This window comes from Vigna unguiculata, unplaced genomic scaffold (genome assembly GCF_004118075.2).
Source record: "Vigna unguiculata cultivar IT97K-499-35 unplaced genomic scaffold, ASM411807v1 contig_479, whole genome shotgun sequence".
Lineage (NCBI taxonomy): Eukaryota > Viridiplantae > Streptophyta > Magnoliopsida > Fabales > Fabaceae > Vigna > Vigna unguiculata.
In genome coordinates this window covers 206-19,983 of record NW_021011192.1, presented here as the reverse complement: position 1 = coordinate 19,983, position 19,778 = coordinate 206, and the positions used below count along the sequence as shown (strand labels likewise).

At 32.1% G+C, this 19,778-nt stretch overlaps 4 protein-coding genes and 1 long non-coding RNA gene across 5 annotated transcripts; all 5 read left to right on the top strand.

Annotated features, from left to right (window-relative positions):
* Positions 1-1,573: 1,573 nt before the first annotated feature.
* LOC114172049 (NAC transcription factor 29-like) lies at positions 1,574-4,148 on the top strand. The gene is made up of 5 exons (XM_028056779.1): positions 1,574-1,848; positions 1,955-2,232; positions 2,751-2,897; positions 2,989-3,234; positions 3,317-4,148. Exons 1-5 carry the CDS (start codon positions 1,653-1,655, stop codon positions 3,560-3,562), a joined length of 1,113 nt encoding a protein of 370 aa, XP_027912580.1. The 5' UTR covers positions 1,574-1,652; the 3' UTR covers positions 3,563-4,148.
* Positions 4,149-6,743: 2,595 nt separating this feature from the next.
* Positions 6,744-8,600, top strand: LOC114172052 (NAC domain-containing protein 83-like). The gene is made up of 5 exons (XM_028056781.1): positions 6,744-6,997; positions 7,094-7,371; positions 7,511-7,876; positions 7,987-8,223; positions 8,339-8,600. Exons 1-4 carry the CDS (start codon positions 6,847-6,849, stop codon positions 8,176-8,178), a joined length of 987 nt encoding a protein of 328 aa, XP_027912582.1. The 5' UTR covers positions 6,744-6,846; the 3' UTR covers positions 8,179-8,223; positions 8,339-8,600.
* Positions 8,601-11,415: 2,815 nt separating this feature from the next.
* Positions 11,416-14,088, top strand: LOC114172041. Its single transcript, XM_028056772.1, has 5 exons — positions 11,416-11,563; positions 11,667-11,746; positions 11,813-11,941; positions 12,677-12,823; positions 12,933-14,088. The coding sequence occupies exons 1-5, from the start codon at positions 11,416-11,418 to the stop codon at positions 13,563-13,565; spliced, it is 1,137 nt and encodes a 378-aa protein (XP_027912573.1). The 3' UTR covers positions 13,566-14,088.
* Positions 14,089-17,342: 3,254 nt separating this feature from the next.
* Positions 17,343-18,443, top strand: LOC114172046 (protein NTM1-like 9). The gene is made up of 3 exons (XM_028056776.1): positions 17,343-17,487; positions 17,601-17,878; positions 18,018-18,443. Exons 1-3 carry the CDS (start codon positions 17,343-17,345, stop codon positions 18,252-18,254), a joined length of 660 nt encoding a protein of 219 aa, XP_027912577.1. The 3' UTR covers positions 18,255-18,443.
* Positions 18,444-18,696: 253 nt separating this feature from the next.
* Positions 18,697-19,238, top strand: LOC114172045. Its single transcript, XR_003601814.1, has 2 exons — positions 18,697-18,757; positions 18,891-19,238. It is a non-coding gene; the product is annotated as an uncharacterized LOC114172045 (long non-coding RNA).
* The last annotated feature ends 540 nt before the right edge of the window (positions 19,239-19,778 follow it).

The window sequence follows — 19,778 nt, the reverse complement described above, 5'->3', positions numbered from 1 at the left end:
AACTTGAAACCTGAAGCCATTAATCTTATGATAACAATAGAAAAGGTTCTTTCATCTATATGGAGACAACTTCATGAAGACAACGTAGTTTTAAGGTTTTTATGTGTGTATTATCAGTTAGTTTTGAAGTATTATCACTTTAAGTAGATGTAGTATATGTGAAGGGGTGATGTGAGTGCTACCATAGTTCCTTTTCTTTTAGTGTGACAATGTGGAAAACTCTGTTTTAAGAATTTCATCCTTGAAAGATTGGTAAGACATGTATTTTGCATTGATGCATGCTCACTGCATCTTTCTTATTATAATTGAGTAGCTAACATTAAATAGTTAAGTTAGTTGTTGGAAGTTAGCATGATCCTGTTCAAAACCTTGGAAAGTGTATCAAACTCTGCAATGATGTTTGTGCTCAGTGGTGGGGAGCATAACAAACTACTAAAAGAAAGAAAAAAATGCATAGAAACTGTTTTATTTTTGTTCATTGAAATGGTGGGCCAAGGAAGAAACTTGGGGATCAAGGAGACTAAAACACTGAATCTATATTTCATCTACAATCACACAAATAAAGAGATTGATTTGAAAGGAAACAGTGTTAGTGTGATGGATACTCATAACAGATTATATACATATGTATTCATGAGAAAGCATGTTAAATAAATTCCTTTCAATTTCATGGAAGACCCGTGTTGTGTGGGGAAGAAGATTCTTATGACGCGGCATTTGTATATAACAAGCGTGTTTAAGAGGCATAATATTACTTTATTTTTGTAAAAATTGGGACTGAATTAAAACTAAAAACAAATATAAAGATCAAACTGAGTCATTTTAACATGTGATACAACGATGAAGTGACATGTGTAAAAAATAAAAAAATCAAAAAATCAAAAATTGACACGTGACATTGACTTTAATATTGTCTGGTCAAACAAACAGTAAGGACTAAATTGAATCATTTTTAAGTAAATAAGGATCAAATTGAAACAACGAAAAATTTGAGGACCAAAATGATATTACTTGATAAATAAAAAGATAAAAAGAGTAATTTAACCTAGTTTTAATAAACTTTACGAACTTATTAGAAGCACATGATTATATTATCATTAAATAATGGAAAGAAAATTTGATTCAATGTCATTAAATCAATAAATTTATAGGTTCATTTCTTGTTTGTTGAAATTTCCAATCAGAGTACTTAATTTATAGGTTCACACAATTTTGTTGTACTTAATTATTAGTCATAAATTGCATAAAAAAGTTATTAGTCCCAAATGACGGTGACACATTTAAATGTATATATTTATATTTTACCGAATTAAGTTTATCCAATTGATTTAAAAGAAAATTGAATGAGTGATTAAGGATGTTTATCCTTCATATTAATTTTGAAATAATTTTTTTAACTTTAATATAGATTAAGTATTTTGTAATAATTTTTATTACACATAGAATGGTAGTGTAATAAGTGTAAGAGATCTATACATTTGTTTTCCCTGTTTTTATTTTTATTTTTTGTATTTTTCTATGATAACTTGTTAGCGAAGGAGTCAATGTCTCTGCAATATAAAAACGAGGAGAGACCAAAGTCACAACAAAACATAAATTCTCCTTTATCTCTGCGATCGATTTCCTCTTCCGTTCTTATTTTCTTTCTTTGGATGTTTCATTCAAACTACAAACACAGAGTTCAGTATTCACCAAAATCAATGGGTAAAATTGTTGGTGTCGGTTTCCGTCCTACAGAACAAGAACTCGTCGATTTCTACCTCAAACACAAGTTGCTGGGTGATGATTCCCGTGTCGACGTTATCCCTGTCATTGACCTCTGCCATGTGGAACCTTCGGATGTACCAGGTAATCTAGAAAAAATCGAATTACCGAACATCCCTTCTGTCATTTATATTCTTCTTCTCTTTATGTCACTGTTGTGTGAGAGTGATCCTTTTGTTGTTTCGAACAGGGATACTTGCAAAATCACGGATTCGATTCGGTGACCCAGATTGGTTTTTCTTCAGTCCGGTTGATTTCAAGTATTCAAACAGTAAAAGGGTTAACAGGAAAACCGAGAAAGGGTTCTGGAAAGCCACTGGAAAAGACCGTGATATTAGCAGCTGGAACACCAACACTCTCATTGCCACAAAGAAGAATCTTGTTTACTACACAGGAATTGTTTCCTGTGGTGTCAAGTCCTACTGGGTTATTCACGAATATCACGCTGTTACCTTTCATGAAAGCGAGGTTTGTTTTATTTTTCATTTTGCTAGAACTTTTAACACTCATTGGAAATCATCTTTCTACTAGATTGTTATGTCTCTATATTGTATAATTTTTAGGCTTAGGTTATTGTTCTGGCTTTAGAAGGTTATTGTTGTTGTTGTTGGATTCTTTGCTTCAATCCCATGTTTTTTGTTTCACTCTATTCATGCCTAATTTTGGTTACTTGGTATTTCTTAGTGACAAAGAGGACATGTGAGACCTTTATTTTGCTTGTAAAATTGACTTATGACCTTTCTGTACGCCTTCTTAGCTTAGTTAAGTGAGTTTTATTTGGAAGCATATCAAAACAGGATATTTTTTGTTTATTCCAGTGGCACCTGCATGTGTATGAGCTCTCTTAAATCTTTTATCTTAAAAATTCATCACCGGTTTTCATCAAGGACTGTCAATTTCTTCTGTATACCATAGCCTGGTTTTTGTTGACTTTTGTTTGTATGAACTCTATGAAATAAATGCTGATTGTGCTCAAAATTTTGCAGAGGTGTTTTGTTTTATGCCGCTTGATGAGAAAATCTGGGAAAACAACTGAAGGGGGAACCGATCCACCAATCTGTGGTGAAGAGGAGCCCAGCATAATCAAGGTTTTTGACTATGAAAATCAGGCAACAGAAGAAGGAATTCCATATGTAAGCTGAATAATCCGTGATAGACATATTTACACTCTGTCTTGTGAAACATGCTGAGAACTGTAGTTGTTTCTTACATGAATTTTTTCAGGGAGGTACTTTTTCAGGAGTGGAAACAATCTTTCTGGCTGATCCTCAGACAGAGACATACGTCTCCCAAATACAACCGTCTCCACGAGAAGAAGCATCTTTTCCAAATTATCCACTAAACAATGTCTGTTTTGGAAATGAAAAGAGCTTTATGCAAGATGAATACCTGAATCGAATTTTAGCCGATGAAAACTTAGATAATGATGAAGAAAGTAGTTGTACTTTTGTTGATAATTTTTCTCAAAAGGTAAATCTTGATATTACTTATATTTCTCTTAAGCACTTCAAAAGTTGAATTAGTCTGATGTTTCCAATTGGAATGGTTACAGGACACAAATATCGTGGATAGTTCATTTGTTCACGATAAATATTTCAATTATGACGAATACCATTCATCAAAAAGGTTGAAATTATCAAAAGATGTTGCTGATGATGCATCAACAAATCAAGAAACAAAAGAAAGTATGATTGGAGATGGATTTTGGAGAATGGAATCATCCTCTTGTGATTCAACTCCAAATGGAGTTTTGGAGATTAATTGCACTGAAGTTTCTAGTTCTCGGTCCATTTCATGAAGAAAGGAAAAATAATATCATTAAAGAATAAATATGATCAAATATGATACAATTTATGATTTAAGTTAGAACAATGATATTTTGATAACTAAATTTTTATAATTTTTTTTTATAAGTTGAGGTGTTATTTTTTAAGTAGTTTTGGAATATAGAGAAATAAAAGAAAATGAAAAAATGGGAAACTATTTAGAAGATACCACCTCAAGTTATAAGATTAAGTTGTCATAATTTAGATGTTAAAATCATTTTCTTTTAAATTACTTTTACCAATGTATTGGTAGTAGTTAATATGTTGTGTCCTCTAGTAGGAAATCAATTTCGTATAAGATATATTGTCTATTAAGAGTATAATTGGAAACAATTAACAGTTATACATTCTAAGTTTGTTAAACTCTGCAGGATAACTGCTGGTATGTATGAGGAGTATATTTGTGATATGTAATTAAGAAATGTGTATAGTTTATTTGCACTTTATGGAGAAAGAATACTCTGTTAGACTGTTGTCCTTGACAGAGGAAAGTGTATTGGTGTATCCATGTATTGTGTGCAATTCAGAGTTGAATTATGTAGTTTGTTAGTTTTTCTAGATTGAGAAGGAAAGAACTTTAAATTTATGAAAACTGCAGTTATCACAAGAACCTTTAAATTTATGCACTCTGAGATGACTGAGAAGGGTAAAGCATAACAAACTACCATTCATAAATGAGCCTAAGGACATAACAGAAACTATGATCTTATGATGGCTTTAAGAAACAATCATATTTTAACAGAACTGTGTATTATTTGACAGAAGAATGAGTAAAGATAACAAATCAAACCATTAAGTGCACCAATAGAATGGCTTAGATTGGTGGGGGCAACCACAAGGAAAAATTGATTCCAAAGATTTTATATTTTTGTCACAAGTAAATGGAGAAGGACAATGGATTCAGATGGTAGGGGAAGCCAAAAACCTTGTAGAGCAAGTTTCACAGTGATGCAATAACAAAATATTATTCTTTCTTTATTTAATGGTGATATGAGAAACAGTTTTTCAGTAATACCTTTATGTTATTCTATTCGAAGTTTCTTACCAGTTCTAAATTATGGACGTGTCAAGTAAACAATATCAAATTTGAATTTTTAACATAATTAACAAAAAATAATTTCTGTAATCATCTCATAATAATTTTTGCTGTACATATTTCATTATAATTTTACTTTTATTGATATTTTATTTTTAAAAAAAATTAATTATTTTTTAAACTTTAATTAATTACTTACAATAAAGAAAACTACCTTCAAAAAATATTTATAATAAAATTTTATAAATCATTCATTATATAATAATAACAATAATAATAATAATAAATACGATAACATTAATTATTTTATTATAGTAATAAGAAAAAAGTGAATATACATTTGTCACATATGCATGATATATTTTACTTACACCTATTTTATATATTTGTAATTTTTTTATAATTGTCTTTTTTTACATAATATCTTATAATTTTACTTTGCAACTGTTTTTTTTTTTTTATATACATTAACTCAAAATGTAAGAAGAGATGTAAAGATGATATACAGTAATAAAAGTTAAAAGACGATATCTGAAATTTTTAGAGAAAAATTAAATCTTTTTAGCAAGCAAATATCTTAACAACTAATATTTTTAAAAAGGACAGTGTAATGTTTTCTTTGCTCTTTGCATTTTTTTTTGTGATTGTAATGATAGAGTTTTTAACGAAACTCAAAACAATAAAATAATAATTTTGACTATTAATTATATTATTATTTTAATTATATATTTTTTATATTTTAATTTAATTATATATATATATATATATATATATATTTTTTTTTTTACAATAAAATTCTTAAGAGATTATATCTAAAAAAATTATTAGAATTGTGTCTTACCTTAGTCAAATGGTGTGTATAAAGCAAGAGCGTGTAGACCAATAGAATTTGTCATCTATATTTTCTTTTATTTTAAGAAGGCAAGAGTGTCAAGCACGCACTACTGGCCAATTGCTAGTTTTATCTTCAATATTAAACTTATGATGACAAGCAAAATTTTGACAAAGTTAACAAAATTTCTAAAAATATAATTAAAATTGATTAATTTTTTATTTTTTAATTAAAATAAAATAATAAAATAATATTTTTTTATCTAAATAGGAAAGTTTGTCGAATCTTTGTTAAAAATATTTTGTTAACATATCATAACTCTGATAATAATAGCTAAAGTTAATGTTAAAAGTAACTATTTTTGAAAGAAAAAAAATCAGAATTTGATAAATTTAAATGGGACAAAAATAAATGTGTTTGAACTTTAGAGATATGAAAGTTATGTTTTTATTTATATTCTTATTTTCTCATGCACAATAGAAAATTAAAATCTACGCGGATTCTGAAACCTTACCCCATTTCCAAGAAGGGACAGAAGGTAAAGGAGAAGAAGAAGAATACTTGTGTAGCTGACATCAAACTCTTGAGTTCAGCAATGCTGAGAACATCACTTACAACTTCTAAACTCTACTCTTTAAATTAGTTTATATATTAAATTTTTATCTTATTATAAGTTAATTTTAACGTCGATTTTTTTTACTTTCCCTTGCAAAATTGTTTAATGGAAATTTCGTGCCCAAGTTTAATCTCATATCAACCACAAAGGGAATTGCATGCGTATTTAATTTTTTTTTAAATGGTAGATTTATTAGAAAGTTACATGCGAGTTGTGTGTGCGGTAGAAGTTTCTTGTTCTTAACTTCGTCATTTACCATATAAATGATGTAACGAAAAATAAAAATAGAAGAAAAATCATATATATATATATATATATATATTAATGTGGACATGGAGTAGACAAAAACAAATGGTTCTTAAAACAAGTCAAGTATTACAGCGAGGTAAAAAAATTTGATGTTATGATGAAACCCGAATATAACTTTTTAGGATATTGTTGAATATTATATATAACCTCTAGAATGTTCGGTTTTCATTTGCTACGTACCGATGATAATAAGATAACAAATATCCTTCATATAACAGCACAACATGGTTTCCTTTGCTTTTTGTTTCTTTTTTTGTATTTTCCAACGATAGCTTGTCAGCTAAGGAGTAAAGTCAGTAACGACTTTTTTGCATTATAAATTCATTTCCAAAGCACATCACAACACACAACACAAAAACACTGAGCTTTCCATTTTCCTTTGTTAGTAACTGCTTCACCACCTTCCCATCTTTCTTTCTTTGTTGCAATTGCAAACTACAAAGTTAAGTGTTCACCAAAACCAATGGATGATGTTGTAGGATTCGGTTTCCGTCCCACAGAAGAAGAACTTGTGGACTATTACCTCAGACATAGGTTGCTCGGTGATGATCCTCAAGTCCACGACGTCATCCCCGACATTGACCTTTGTCAAGTGGAACCTTGGGACGTGCCAAGTAATAATCTAAACGTTTAACACTCCATGCATCTTCATGCAACCATCCTTTCTTCTTTATCTTCCTCTTATCTTTCTTTTTTGTTGTTTAAAACAGTGTTATTGGGGGAATCAGATGCACAATTCGATTTCCCAGAATGGTTTTTCTTTAGTCCTGTTGATTTCAAGTATTCAAACAGTAAAAGAATTAACAGGACAACCAAGTGTGGCTTCTGGAAACCCACCGGAAAAGATCGTGAGATTAGAAGCTCCGACTCCAACACTCTCATTGCCACAAAGAAGACTCTTGTTTACTACAAAGGTCGCGTTTCACGTGGTCAGAAATCCAACTGGGTTATTCACGAATACCATGCTGTCACCTTTCACCAAAGCCAGGTTAGTTCGCGTTTTGGAGAATTTTAACACTCATTGCAAATTATCCTTCTTTATTTTTCTTCACTGTTCTATAGCCTTTGACATATATCAATGGCTATTTTAGGTTTTAGCATTTATAACAATTTTGAGCATTTTGCAGAGGACTTTTGTTTTGTGTCGTCTGATGAAGAAACCTGGGGGAACAACTGAAGGTGGGGGTGATGAAGGGGAGAGCAGTAGAATCATGGTTTCTGGCTATCACAATCACTCAATAGGAACCACCTTTCAGCAAGACCAAACGTCTTTTCCAAACCCCTCATTTGACGATGCCCATTTTAGAAATGAATCTAACATTGAGCACAATTCATATGAAAATACCCAGGAAGAGGAATTCGTGAATTCTTTTTTTGTTGAGGACAATTATGTTAACAATGAAGAAAGTACAAATACCTACTTCAATACTTTCACCCAATCGGAGTCATTGAGAAAGGTATATGATACAGATGCTGAGGCCGTCTCTGAACAGGTAAACCTATATTGTCCATCTGTTTCTGAACTGTCCCATTACTTTAGATTTGATTTCTTTATTTGAACACTTTGAATTCATCTGTCTATTTTCTTGTGAAATCATTGCAGGGTGATAATACTATGAATATTTCCACAGTGTGTAGTAAATATCCCAACTCAGACGAATACCATTCATCAAAAGAGTTTGATTCCGAATTATCAAACGTTGATGTCCATGAAGGTGTATGTATGCCATCTCCTATCCATGAAAAAAAACAAGAGAAAAAGAAGAAAAAGAAGAGCATATTTTCTTTCTTCTGATCATCACAGAGGAAGGTTCCAAACAATGCAGTATTCCATGTAGAGGTGAGAAAATCAAGCAGCTTCATTAGAAAAATGAAGATTGCAGAAGCTTCACTTGAACTGATTTTCACTTTAACGTACTATTAATATACTATGCTGCATGTGATGTATTCTGTAGGCTGGGAAGGATTTTCTCATTGTGAATCAGAAGAAAAATAGTTCAAGAGCCAGAAGCCATCAATCTTGTGATAACAATAGAAAAGGTTCTTTCATCTATATGGAGACAACTTCGTGAAGCCAAAGCCTATTTCCACAATTGTTATGTCTTGTCAACGTAGTTTTAAGGGTTTTTATGTGTGTTTGATCATGTTAGTTGGGAAGTATTATCTCATGTTACAACTTAAGTACATGTAGTAGTACATGGTGAGTGCTACTATAGTTCCTTTCCTTACGTGGAAAACTCTGTTTTAAGAATTTCATGATTGTAAGATAGATATGTAAGACATGTAGTTTGCATTGATGGATGCTCACGGCATCTTTCTTAATCTAATGAAATATGTGTGCACATTTGTTTCCTTTAGTTTATTCATTTTGTAATTGCAATATTAATATCTTTTTACTATAGTGTTTCGAAGATTCTGTATCACCAAATTAGTATTTAAAAAATATATAATCTTTATCAAGTTTGTCCTTTTGTTGCTCCAGTCTAGTTCTCCATAAAGACAAACGTGGTGACACTTTCAATATTTGAGGGACTATTTCGGTGACATCGTAATATTTGGAAATAAAATTTAGGAGTTTACTATTTAAACCTGTGATAACAAAAACCTTAAGGCTAAACAAATTTTGTTTTGTTTTATTAATTTTGAACTGAGATGAACTTTCTTATTCGTAGCTAATCTAATTGGTGGTTCTTAAAAGCAATGTCTAGTCGTTGAAACACATCTTACTAAGACTATGTGGCCTGTACTGAAAATGTTTTGTTGCTGTCACCCAAATTAACAATTCCTGGCCCATATTTTTCTTTTTTTTGTTGTTGGGTAGAAGATTTTGATCTGCAACATGAAATGCTTAACCATAATGTAGAAATCTAAATTTTAAGGTTAATATTTCCTTTAAACATGTAATTTTAGCAGCATACAGACACGCACAACTCATCATACATGGTAAAAGTAAACACAACAAAGATATGACGTAAGAGTGAAATCAAATTTATATCAACTCACAGCTTGTATTTTGTTTTTGGTAGACACTTCAAAGAATAATAAAGGTTTAATTATACGGAAGGTTTCCGTTTTTATTACAAAATCTTAATTAGGTTTTCAATTTCAAAGTTATTTCAATTAGGTTCTATTATATAAAAATTTGTTCTAATTTTGTCCTTTCTGTTAGAACATCATTAACGACGTTATGTGTGTGTCATGTGTCAGCTCATGGTTTTTTAAATTTTTTTCTTGAAAAAAGAGCTGACACATATCAAATTAGGGTTTTGCGACATGTAAACTTGTGATTTTTTTAATTTTTAAATTAAAAAAAAAATTGCCACATATCAAAATATGATTCTGCCACGTGTCAATTATTTATAAGAAAAATATCGATTTGGTTCCTGTATTTGTTATTTTGTTTCAATTTAGTCATAATCTCTCTTTAATCATAATCTCTCTTTAACCTGAAGTAATTTTATCTCTTTCATATATAATATTATAATGATATTTTGAAAGAGAAAAAGTAGTGGGGAGCATAACAAACCAACACTATACAAACACCTTAAGGACATGGTGGGTCAACAAAGAGAATTGATTAAAAAGATTCGATGAATGAAGGGACAACGAGTTCAGAGCTTGAAATGGTAAACTTGGGAAGCAAGTCTCACAGTTTCATAAATTCATAGTACCAGCTTCAGCAATGCTACTCTTACCAATTTCCTTCTGGAACCTTCATAGCAAAGTTCATTTCCATCAAACCTTTTTTAAAAAGAATTACGCGTGGAAAGTAAAATGCATAAAAAAGTAAACTTGCTGGGGGAAAAGCTGAATATGAAAATCCATTTACGCGTGGAAGGAGAAAAAAAAAATTGAGGTGATAACATGAATGGTTGGAGTTCACTATCTGCAATTGGAAGTTAGCACATGACTGTTCTAAATCTTGAAAAATATATCCACCTTTGGAGTCATGTTCTTGACTAGCAGTGAAGAGCATAACACAACAAACCTCAAAAAATAAAAAATAAAAATGTAAATGGAAATTCATTACCAATAGTCTTGAAAGAACATTGAAATGGTGGGACATGGGAGAAACTTGGGGACCAAGGCTCAAATAACAAACCAATAATCAAAGTATTGCTTTCTGAACTTCATGTAAAATCAGATTAGCCAATTAACTTTTGTACTTTTACCTAATTTATTTGAAAGACACTGATCCTTGTGATAGAGACTCATAACGGATTATATCCCTATCGAATTATTAAATATATTAAATAGATTTTTGTCCATTTCGTAGAAAGTGCTGTGAGCAGTGAGGAAAAAGATTCTCATTTTCACGCGGTTTTAGTACTATACAGTCACTGCAGCATTTGTTATTGTATCTCTCTATCTGTTATTACTTCACAAATTGAAAAACAAAAATTTCAAAAATTTATGTGCGTGATCTAACTTAAATTACATATGTTAATTAATTTTATATAGTTATATTACGAGCTTTTTATAAAGTTTGAAAGTATGCCTCAAACTCGAATCTTGAAATATTATTATAATGTATTTTCCAACGACAACTTCTTAACTAAGGAGTCGAGTCAGTGAATAGCGAATGTGGCATTATAAATTCAGTTCCGTAACACAAACACAAACACCGAAAACATTCAGTAGCGTTCTACACACAACTCTGTTTCATAATCTTCCCCTGTTCCTTTCTTGTTAACTACTGAAGTCAAGTGTTCAGAAAAACCAATGAGGATTGTAGGATTGGGTTTTCGCCCCCACAGATGAAGAACTCGTCGACTTCTACCTCAAACACAGATTGCTCGGTGATGATCCCCGTGTTCGCGTCATGACTGTTTTTTTTTTTGTATTTTTCTATGATAACTTGTTAGCGAAGGAGTCGATGTCTCTGCAATATAAAAACGAGGAGAGACCAAAGTCACAACAAAACATAAATTCTCCTTTATCTCTGTGAACGATCTCCTCTTCCATTCTTATTTTCTTTCTTTCGATGTTTCATTCAAACTACAAACACAGAGTTCAGTGTTCACCAAAATCAATGGGTAAAATTGTTGGTGTCGGTTTCCGTCCTATAGAACAAGAACTCGTCGATTTCTACCTCAAACACAAGTTGCTGGGTGATGATTCCCGTGTCGACGTTATCCCTGTCATTAACCTCTGCCATGTGGAACCTTCGGATGTACCAGGTAATCTAGAAAAAATCGAATTACCGAACATCCCTTTTGTCATTTATATTCTTCTTCTCTTTATGTCACTGTTGTGTGAGTGATCCTTTGTTGTTTCGAACAGGGATACTTGCAAAATCACGGATTCGATTGGTGACCCAGACTGGTTTTTCTTCAGTCCGGTTGATTTCAAGTATTCAAACAGTAAAAGGTTAACAGGAAAACCGAGAAAGGGTTCTGGAAAGCCACTGGAAAAGACCGTGATATTAGGAGCTGGAACACCAACACTCTCATTGCCACAAAGAAGAATCTTGTTTACTACAAGGAAGTGTTTCCTGTGGTGTCAAGTCCGACTGGGTTATTCACGAATATCACGCTGTTACCTTTCATGAAAGCGAGGTTTGTTTTATTTTTCATTTTGCTAGAACTTTTAACACTCATTGGAATCATCTTTCTACTAGATTGTTATGTCTCTATATTGTATAATTTTTAGGCTTAGGTTATTGTTCTGGCTTTTATTGTTGTTGTTGTTGGATTCTTTGCTTCAATCCCATGTTTTTGTTTCACTCTATTCATGCCTAATTTTCGTTACTTGGTATTTCTTAGTCACAAAGAGGACATGTGAGAGCTTATTTTGCTGTAAAATTGACTTATGACCTTTCTGTACGCCTTCTTAGCTTAGTTAAGTGAGTTTTATTTGGAAGCATATCAAAACAATATATTTTTTGTTTATTCCAGTGGCACCTGCATCTGTATGAGCTCTCTTAAATCTTTTATCTTCAAAATTCATCACCGGTTTCATCAAGGACTGTCAATTTCTTCTGTATACACCCGAACCAAGATGAGTATTGAAGCCTGAGTTTGACATGTAAAAAAGTTTATAAATTTTAAAATATCTCATGTGACTTATGTTCTTTAATCTTGAGTAATGGTAATAATTAGTTTCTCGACAAAGCTCTCATGTGACTTACTGGATGTGTTTAATTGAGTTTTTCTATCTAAGAACACTCAAAATTCATCAATAATTCTCATCGCAGACTGTCTGTTTCTTTGCATACGTTTGCCTCATTTGTTTTGGCCTTTTACTTTTGTGAATTGTGCAGAATGAATGCTCACTATACTCCAATTTTTCAGAATGCTTTTGTGTTATGCCGCTTGATAAAGAAACCTGAGAAAAAAACTGAAGGAGGAACTGCTGCACTGATATGTGATGAAGGGGAATCCAGTAGAAGCGTGGTTTCTGACTATGAAAATCAGGCGATAGCAGAAGGAGTTCCATCCGTAAGCTGATGCATATTTCATGAACATACATACACTGTGACATGCCAACATACCGACAATTGATACTTCTTCTTGTAATTATATATATGATTTCTTTTTTATTTTTCAGGGAGGTACTCTAACCGGAATGGAAACAATCTGTCACGTAACATATCAGGCAGAAAAATGCATCTCCCCTACAGAACCGTCACTAATTGAAATTGAGCAGGATGACGATGCCTATTTTAGAAATGAAAACAACAATGGGCGGAGTCCTTCTGAAATTATGCAGATTCCTTACGAAACTATGCACACTCCTTGTGAAACTATGCACACTCCTTATGAAATTATGCAGATTCTTGTGAAACTATGCAGACTCTTTATGAAACTTTGCAGATTCCTTGTGAAACTATGCAAAGTTCTTGTGAAAGTATGCAGACTCCTTGTGAAACTATGCAGACTTCTTTTGAAAGTATGCAGACTCCTTGTGAAACTATGCAGACTTCTTTTGAAAGTATGCAGACTCCTTGTGAAACTATGCAGACTTCTTTTGAAAGTATGCAGACTCCTTGTGAAACTATGCAGACTCCTTTTGAAAGTCTGCAGACTCCTTGTGAACCTGTACAGACTCTTTGTGAAAGTATGCAGATTTCTTGTGAAAGTATGCAGAATCCTTGTGAACCTATGCAGATTTCTTGTGAAACTATGCAGATTTCTCATGAAACCAACCAAATTCCTTTTGAAATTTTGCAGTTTCTTTTGAAACTCCTTTTCAAACTATGCAAACTCCATTAGAAACTAAACAAATTCTACCTAAACTCCCGAATTCATTATTAGCCGATGAATATTTAGTCACTCAATCAAAGTCATTGAAAAGGGCATATTGCGAAAGCTCTTATAGAGATGCAGAAGTCGTCCCTGAACGGGTAAATATTTATTCTGCAAAGTCCAAATAACATTGATGAGCGTATCTCCTTTCGTTTCTGAACTTTCATGCTGGTTTAGTAAGTTAAAAGTTGTAGTGTGCTTTATGTTGATTTGAATTTGTCATATTTTTCACAATATATAAGGATTTTCTCGAGTAGATTCTTGAAAGATACTCAAGAAAAATGCCTAGTTTGAGTTGGCTTTGATGTGATTCATGATCGATTGATGGGTTATTATGGAGACTATAGGACTTGAGAACTGCACTATTTTCTTGAATTTGTTATATTGTTATAGCACTTTTAGAAATGAATTCATCTGTTTATTTTCTTTTGAAACCATTGCAGGACGCTAGTTTTGAGGATATTCAAGTTTGTATACTGAGTATCTTAACTCAGAGGAATATCATGTATTAAAAAGGTTTAAAACATCATATGATGTTGGACATGGTGACACACATCTTCTATTTTCCGGCCAAGAAGCAAGTGAAGAGAAACAAGAAAGTATATTTCAAGATGATTTTGGGGATTGGAGACATCCTCATGTGACTCTACAACAAATAAACTTGTGGAGATCAATTACAGTGAAATATCTAGCTTTCTTTGCACTTAAAGGTCATGGGAAGATCAGTATCATCTAAGACCGAGCAACTTCATAGGATTCGAACTATGAACTTCGTAGCATGAATGGATTAGTAGACAAGAGTATATGTTATAAAAGTAAGAGTATGTAGTGTATGCATTAAAATTGCTCTATAATAGCCACTTTATTAGAAATTGCATAATGAAATTTATGCATTAAAATTTAAGAGTATGTATCATAGGAAACCTATTAGAAAGTATTAGAAACTGCACGATGAAGTTGTGTATATTTAAGATAGTAGATTGTGTAACTGGGAAGTTTGTGTGGTTATTTGTAGTGAATTTTTGTTTGTAGGATACCAATTGTCTTGCTGAATCAATTTATTATCTGTGATTTAGTATTTAATAATATAATTTCTTAGTTTTTGGAACGCATGAAGAATACAGTTATTTCCCAAATCACTTGAACAGAGGATGGTTAGACAACCACTTTATTTTATATTGCTCAGCTGATCTTTGTTTCTGAAGCAAAGATGGTTTATCTTGATCATAAAATGGTAACTAGGTGCCTGATTATGTCCAGGGACTCTAGAGAAATATTCTAATTCAGCATGCAAAAATTAATAAAAAACTTGGATCTTATGAAACAATCATATTTTGACAGAATGAGCTTCTGTTTGTTTTTGGAGAGAAGCATGAGGGAGCACAACAAATCACACCATTAAATGCAGCCTAAGGACAAATAAAATGACTTGGATTGCTGGGAGCTATCAGAAAGAAAAATTGACTCTAAAGATTCTATATTTCGTCATAATAAGTAAATGGATTTCACAGTGATTCAATTCAAAAATATTACTCTTTCTTCTTTGACGATGAGTGTTTCTTATATATATATATATATTATCATTCTATATGAAATGTCTTACCTATTCTACATTATGGATTAATGGTGTGTAAGTAAACACTCTCAAATTTTAATTCTCAACAAGAATAAGAAATGACTGAATTCCGTTTGGTTTAGAAATTCGTAATCTATTATCAAAGTTATTAACCTCTATAGAATCCAAATAAGTAGTGTTAATTTAAATATTTTAGTTATAATGATTTTTACAGGAATTTATTAAAATGAATCAAATTTATATTTATATATTTTTTAATTATATATATATATATATATATATACCTTTAATAAGAGAGAATATTTTTAAATTTGTCTTTTTTTACACAATCTCTTATAAATCTAGTTTTTACACTTACAATGTAAGTAGGAGATATAAAGATCATATGTGAAAAGACCAAAATTTGAATTTTGGAAGAAATTTTTTTTTTTTACCGACAAAGCAAATATGGTAGCACCTCAATCTTGACAAGACAAACACAAAATCTGATTTTTTTTTTACATTGAAATGCTCAATTAATTGTCTAGACCAAACCCTCTCGGCATAAAATGCAGAGAAATCACGTCACATCAAATTACACATTTTAAATCCTTTATCTCCTAGCAACAAATAGACCAAAGCATTCTAATTTCACATCCTCAATGCAAAATCAACCACAATTGCATAGAACCCTATTATAAGATCATAAAAAAATCATCCAAGATTATCACATTCCTCACCTCATTTATCAATTTGGACACATGATGCATATTCCACATTTTGCCAACACATACTCAAGATTCACACCACATTCGACTACAGAATCGCATGCAACTCAATCCAAACTCAACGTAAGACTCACATACAAATTTCAACATATCATAGTCCAAGGCTCAACAACCATTCAAATCCGAGATTAAACATGAAAGTGCTATAATTAGTTCATCTTACCTTAGCCAAAGATGTTCCCTAAAAACAGAATTTCTTTAGAACACCAAAAACATGAATCCCATAGACAAACAATGAAAGCCTTAATTAGAGTTCTAAAACTTACAATTCAGATTGGAGAGCAATAGAAAATCATCGAGAACCACTTTGAGTCACATGTATGACTTTAGTGTCATATGCAACTCTAAGACTCAAAACCTGGAAAAAGGAAAAATCAAAACTTATTCAATTCAACTCTTTGATAGGAGGTTCCGTAGAGTTTTAATGAGAATCACAACTAGAATCTTGATCTTCAAAAAATAAAGAACGGATGAGATAAACTAGAAAAGACGGAAAGAGTTTAAACAATTTGATTGTAGAGATAATGGTTTATAAAATTAAACTTTAATTATTAAAAATCTTTATATAACTTAATCCTTTAATATTAAAATATTATAATGTTGTGTAATAGAACCATGAATACTCTTAAACCGTTTTATAGCCATCACATGCCCATTGAAAATGAAAAATTACGCGGATTCAAAATTTTACCACATTTTCAAGTAGGGCAGAAAAACGGTGGAGGAGAAAAAAGAGTAATTAAGTACCTGCCATCAATTTTTTGAGTTCAGCAGTGATGCGAACATCACTTATAAGTTTACATCACTCTACTCAAATCTTGAAAAGGATATCAAACTTTGTGATGAAGTTCTTAGCAGAGAAGCATCGCAATAAAAGCAAAGGTGGCCATATTTAATTAAATAAATTTCTGTTTATTTTTTGTTGTTGGGAGAGCAAGGAATTGAAATGATTGGTCATGGAATAAAGAAGCGTAGGTATCAAGACTAAAATAATAAACCACAAATAACAGTTAAAATTAGTTTGTCAACAAATAATTTTCCTTTTGGATTATTATTATATATAACCTCTAGAATCTCTTTCTCATCTGTTACATATCATATATTCGTCCACATGATAGATAATAAGATAACAAATATATATATCCTTCACCTTAACAGCACAACATAGTTTTCTATGCGTTTTGTATTTTCCAACTATAACTTGTGAGCTAAGTAGTAAAGTCAGTCAATGACTTTTTTGCATTATAAATTCCTTTCCACAGCACAACACAACACAACATAAACACCGAGCTTTCTTCGTTTTCCTTGGTTAGTAGCTGCTTCACCACCTTTCCTTCCCATCTTCCTATCTTTGTTACAAACTACTACAATGGATGTTATAGGATTCGGTTTTCGTCCCACGGAAGAAGAACTTGTGGACTATTACCTCAGACATAGGTTGCTCGGTAATGATCCACAAGGCCATGTCATCCTCGACATTGACCTTTGTCAAGTGGAACCTTGGGACGTGCCAAGTAATAATATAAACGTTTAACACTCCATGCATCTTCATGCAACCATCCTTTCTCTTATCTTCCTCTTATCTTTTCTTCACTGTTATTTTTTTTCTTTTCTTGTTTGAAAACAGTGTATTTCGAGGAATCAGATGCACAATTCGATTTCCCAGAATGGTTTTTCTTTAGTCCTGTTGATTTCAAGTATCCAAACAGTAAAAGGATTAACCGGACAACCAAGTGTGGCTTCTGGAAACCCACCGGAAAAGATCGTGAGATTAGAAGCTCCGACTCCAACACTCTCATTGCCACAAAGAAGACTCTTGTTTACTACAAAGGTCGCGTTTCACGTGGTCAGAAATCCAACTGGGTTATTCACGAATACCATGCTGTCACCTTTCACCAAAGCCAGGTTGGTTCACGTTTTGGAGAATTTTAACACTCATTGCAAATTATCCTTCTTCATTTTTCTTCACTCTTCTATAGCCTTTGACATATATCAATATATAGTTTAGGTTTTAGCATTTATAACAAGTTTGAGCATTTTGCAGAGGACTTTTGTTTTGTGTCGTCTGATGAAGAAACCTGGGGGAACAACTGAAGGTGGGGGTGATGAAGGGGAGAGCAGTAGAATCATGGTTTTTGACTATCAGAATCACTCCATAGGAACCACCTTTCAGCAAGACCAGACGTCTTTTCCAAACCCCTCATTTTACGATGCCTATTTTAGAAATGAATCTAACATTGAGCACAATTCATATGAAAATACCAGGAACAGGAATTCGTGAATTCTTTTCTTGTTCAGGACAATTATGTTAACAATGAAGAAAGTACAAATACCTACTTCAATACTTTCACCCAATCGAAGTCATTGAGAAAGGTATATGATACAGATGCCGAGGCCGTCTCTCAACAGGTAAACATATGTTGTCCAAATTTTTCCAATCATACAGTGAGCATCTCCATCTGTTTCTGAACTGTCCTATTACTTTAGATTTGATTCTTTGATTTGAACACTTTGAATTCATCTGTCTATTTTCTTGTGAAATCATTGCAGGGTGATAATACTATGAATATTTCCACAGTGTGTAGTAAATATCCCAACTCAGACGAATACCATCATCAAAGAGTTTGATTCCGAATTATCAAACGTTGATGTCCATGAAGGTGTATGTATGTCATCTCCTATCCATGAAAAAAAACAAGAGAAAAAGAAGAAAAGAAGAGCAAGTTTTCTTTCTTCTGATCATCACAGAGGAAGGTTTCAAACAATGCAGTATTCCATGTAGAGGTGAGAAAATCAAGCAGCTTCATTAGAAAATGAAGATTACTTTCTTGACGAATGAGGCGGGTGCTTCACTTGAACTGATTTTCACTTTAAACATATTATTGATATACCATGCTGCATGTGTTGCATTCTGTAGGCTCAGAAGAATTTTCTCATTGTGAATCGGAAGAAGAATAGTTGAAGAGATAACTTGAAACCAGAAGCCATCAATCTTATGATAACAATAGAAAAGGTTCTTTCATCTATATGGAGACAACTTCATGAAGACAACGTAGTTTTAAGGGTTTTTATGTGTGTATTATCCGTTAGTTTGGAAGTATTATCACTTTAAGTAGATGTAGTATATGTTTTTTAGTGTGACAACGTGGAAAACTCTGTTTTAAGAGTTTCATCCTTGTAAGATTGGTAAGACATGTATTTTGCATTGATGCATGCTCACTGCATCTTTCTTATTATAATAAAATATGTGTGCACATTTGTTGCCTTTTATAAGTCATTAATTTTCTGATTGCAATCTTAATATCTTTGTAATAAAATATGATACAAACCCCTGTAGTTGTTGTCTAAGATGACAATAGCACTATTGTGCTTCAAAGATTTTTTTATCACCAAATTAGTATTTCAAAAACATATAATCGTTATCATAATCATCTACTTGGTTTCTTAAAATCAATGTTCAGTGGTCTCTCTCGTCTTGCTCAATTAATTGAGGTATGAAAAAGCGTGGGAGAGAAAAGAATAATTGAGGTGATGACAAGAATCATTAGAGTTCACTATTTTTACTTGAAGTTAGCACGTGACTCTTCTAAATTGTTAAAAAGTATATCAAACTTTGGAGTCATGTTCATGATTAGTAGTGAGGAGCATAACAAACCTCCAAAATAAAGCAAAAGATGCGTCGAAATTCACTACAATAGTCTTGAAAGAACATTGAAATGGTGGGCCATGGAAGAACAAACTTGGGACCAAGGCTTACATAAGAAACCACGAATCACAGTATATCAGTACAATGCAGTCACTGCAT

Coding starts and splice junctions, on each gene's coding strand:
- LOC114172049 (XM_028056779.1), top strand. CDS start 1,653: ATGTTTCATTCAAACTACAAACACAGAGTTCAGTATTCACCAAAATCA. Junction 1,849..1,954: donor GGAACCTTCGGATGTACCAG/GTAATCTAGAAA, acceptor TGTTTCGAACAG/GGATACTTGCAAAATCACGG. Junction 3,235..3,316: donor TTGATAATTTTTCTCAAAAG/GTAAATCTTGAT, acceptor GAATGGTTACAG/GACACAAATATCGTGGATAG.
- LOC114172052 (XM_028056781.1), top strand. CDS start 6,847: ATGGATGATGTTGTAGGATTCGGTTTCCGTCCCACAGAAGAAGAACTT. Junction 6,998..7,093: donor GGAACCTTGGGACGTGCCAA/GTAATAATCTAA, acceptor TGTTTAAAACAG/TGTTATTGGGGGAATCAGAT. Junction 7,877..7,986: donor CTGAGGCCGTCTCTGAACAG/GTAAACCTATAT, acceptor AAATCATTGCAG/GGTGATAATACTATGAATAT.
- LOC114172041 (XM_028056772.1), top strand. CDS start 11,416: ATGGGTAAAATTGTTGGTGTCGGTTTCCGTCCTATAGAACAAGAACTC. Junction 11,747..11,812: donor TGATTTCAAGTATTCAAACA/GTAAAAGGTTAA, acceptor CCGTGATATTAG/GAGCTGGAACACCAACACTC. Junction 11,942..12,676: donor TTACCTTTCATGAAAGCGAG/GTTTGTTTTATT, acceptor CCAATTTTTCAG/AATGCTTTTGTGTTATGCCG.
- LOC114172046 (XM_028056776.1), top strand. CDS start 17,343: ATGGATGTTATAGGATTCGGTTTTCGTCCCACGGAAGAAGAACTTGTG. Junction 17,488..17,600: donor GGAACCTTGGGACGTGCCAA/GTAATAATATAA, acceptor GTTTGAAAACAG/TGTATTTCGAGGAATCAGAT. Junction 17,879..18,017: donor TCACCTTTCACCAAAGCCAG/GTTGGTTCACGT, acceptor AGCATTTTGCAG/AGGACTTTTGTTTTGTGTCG.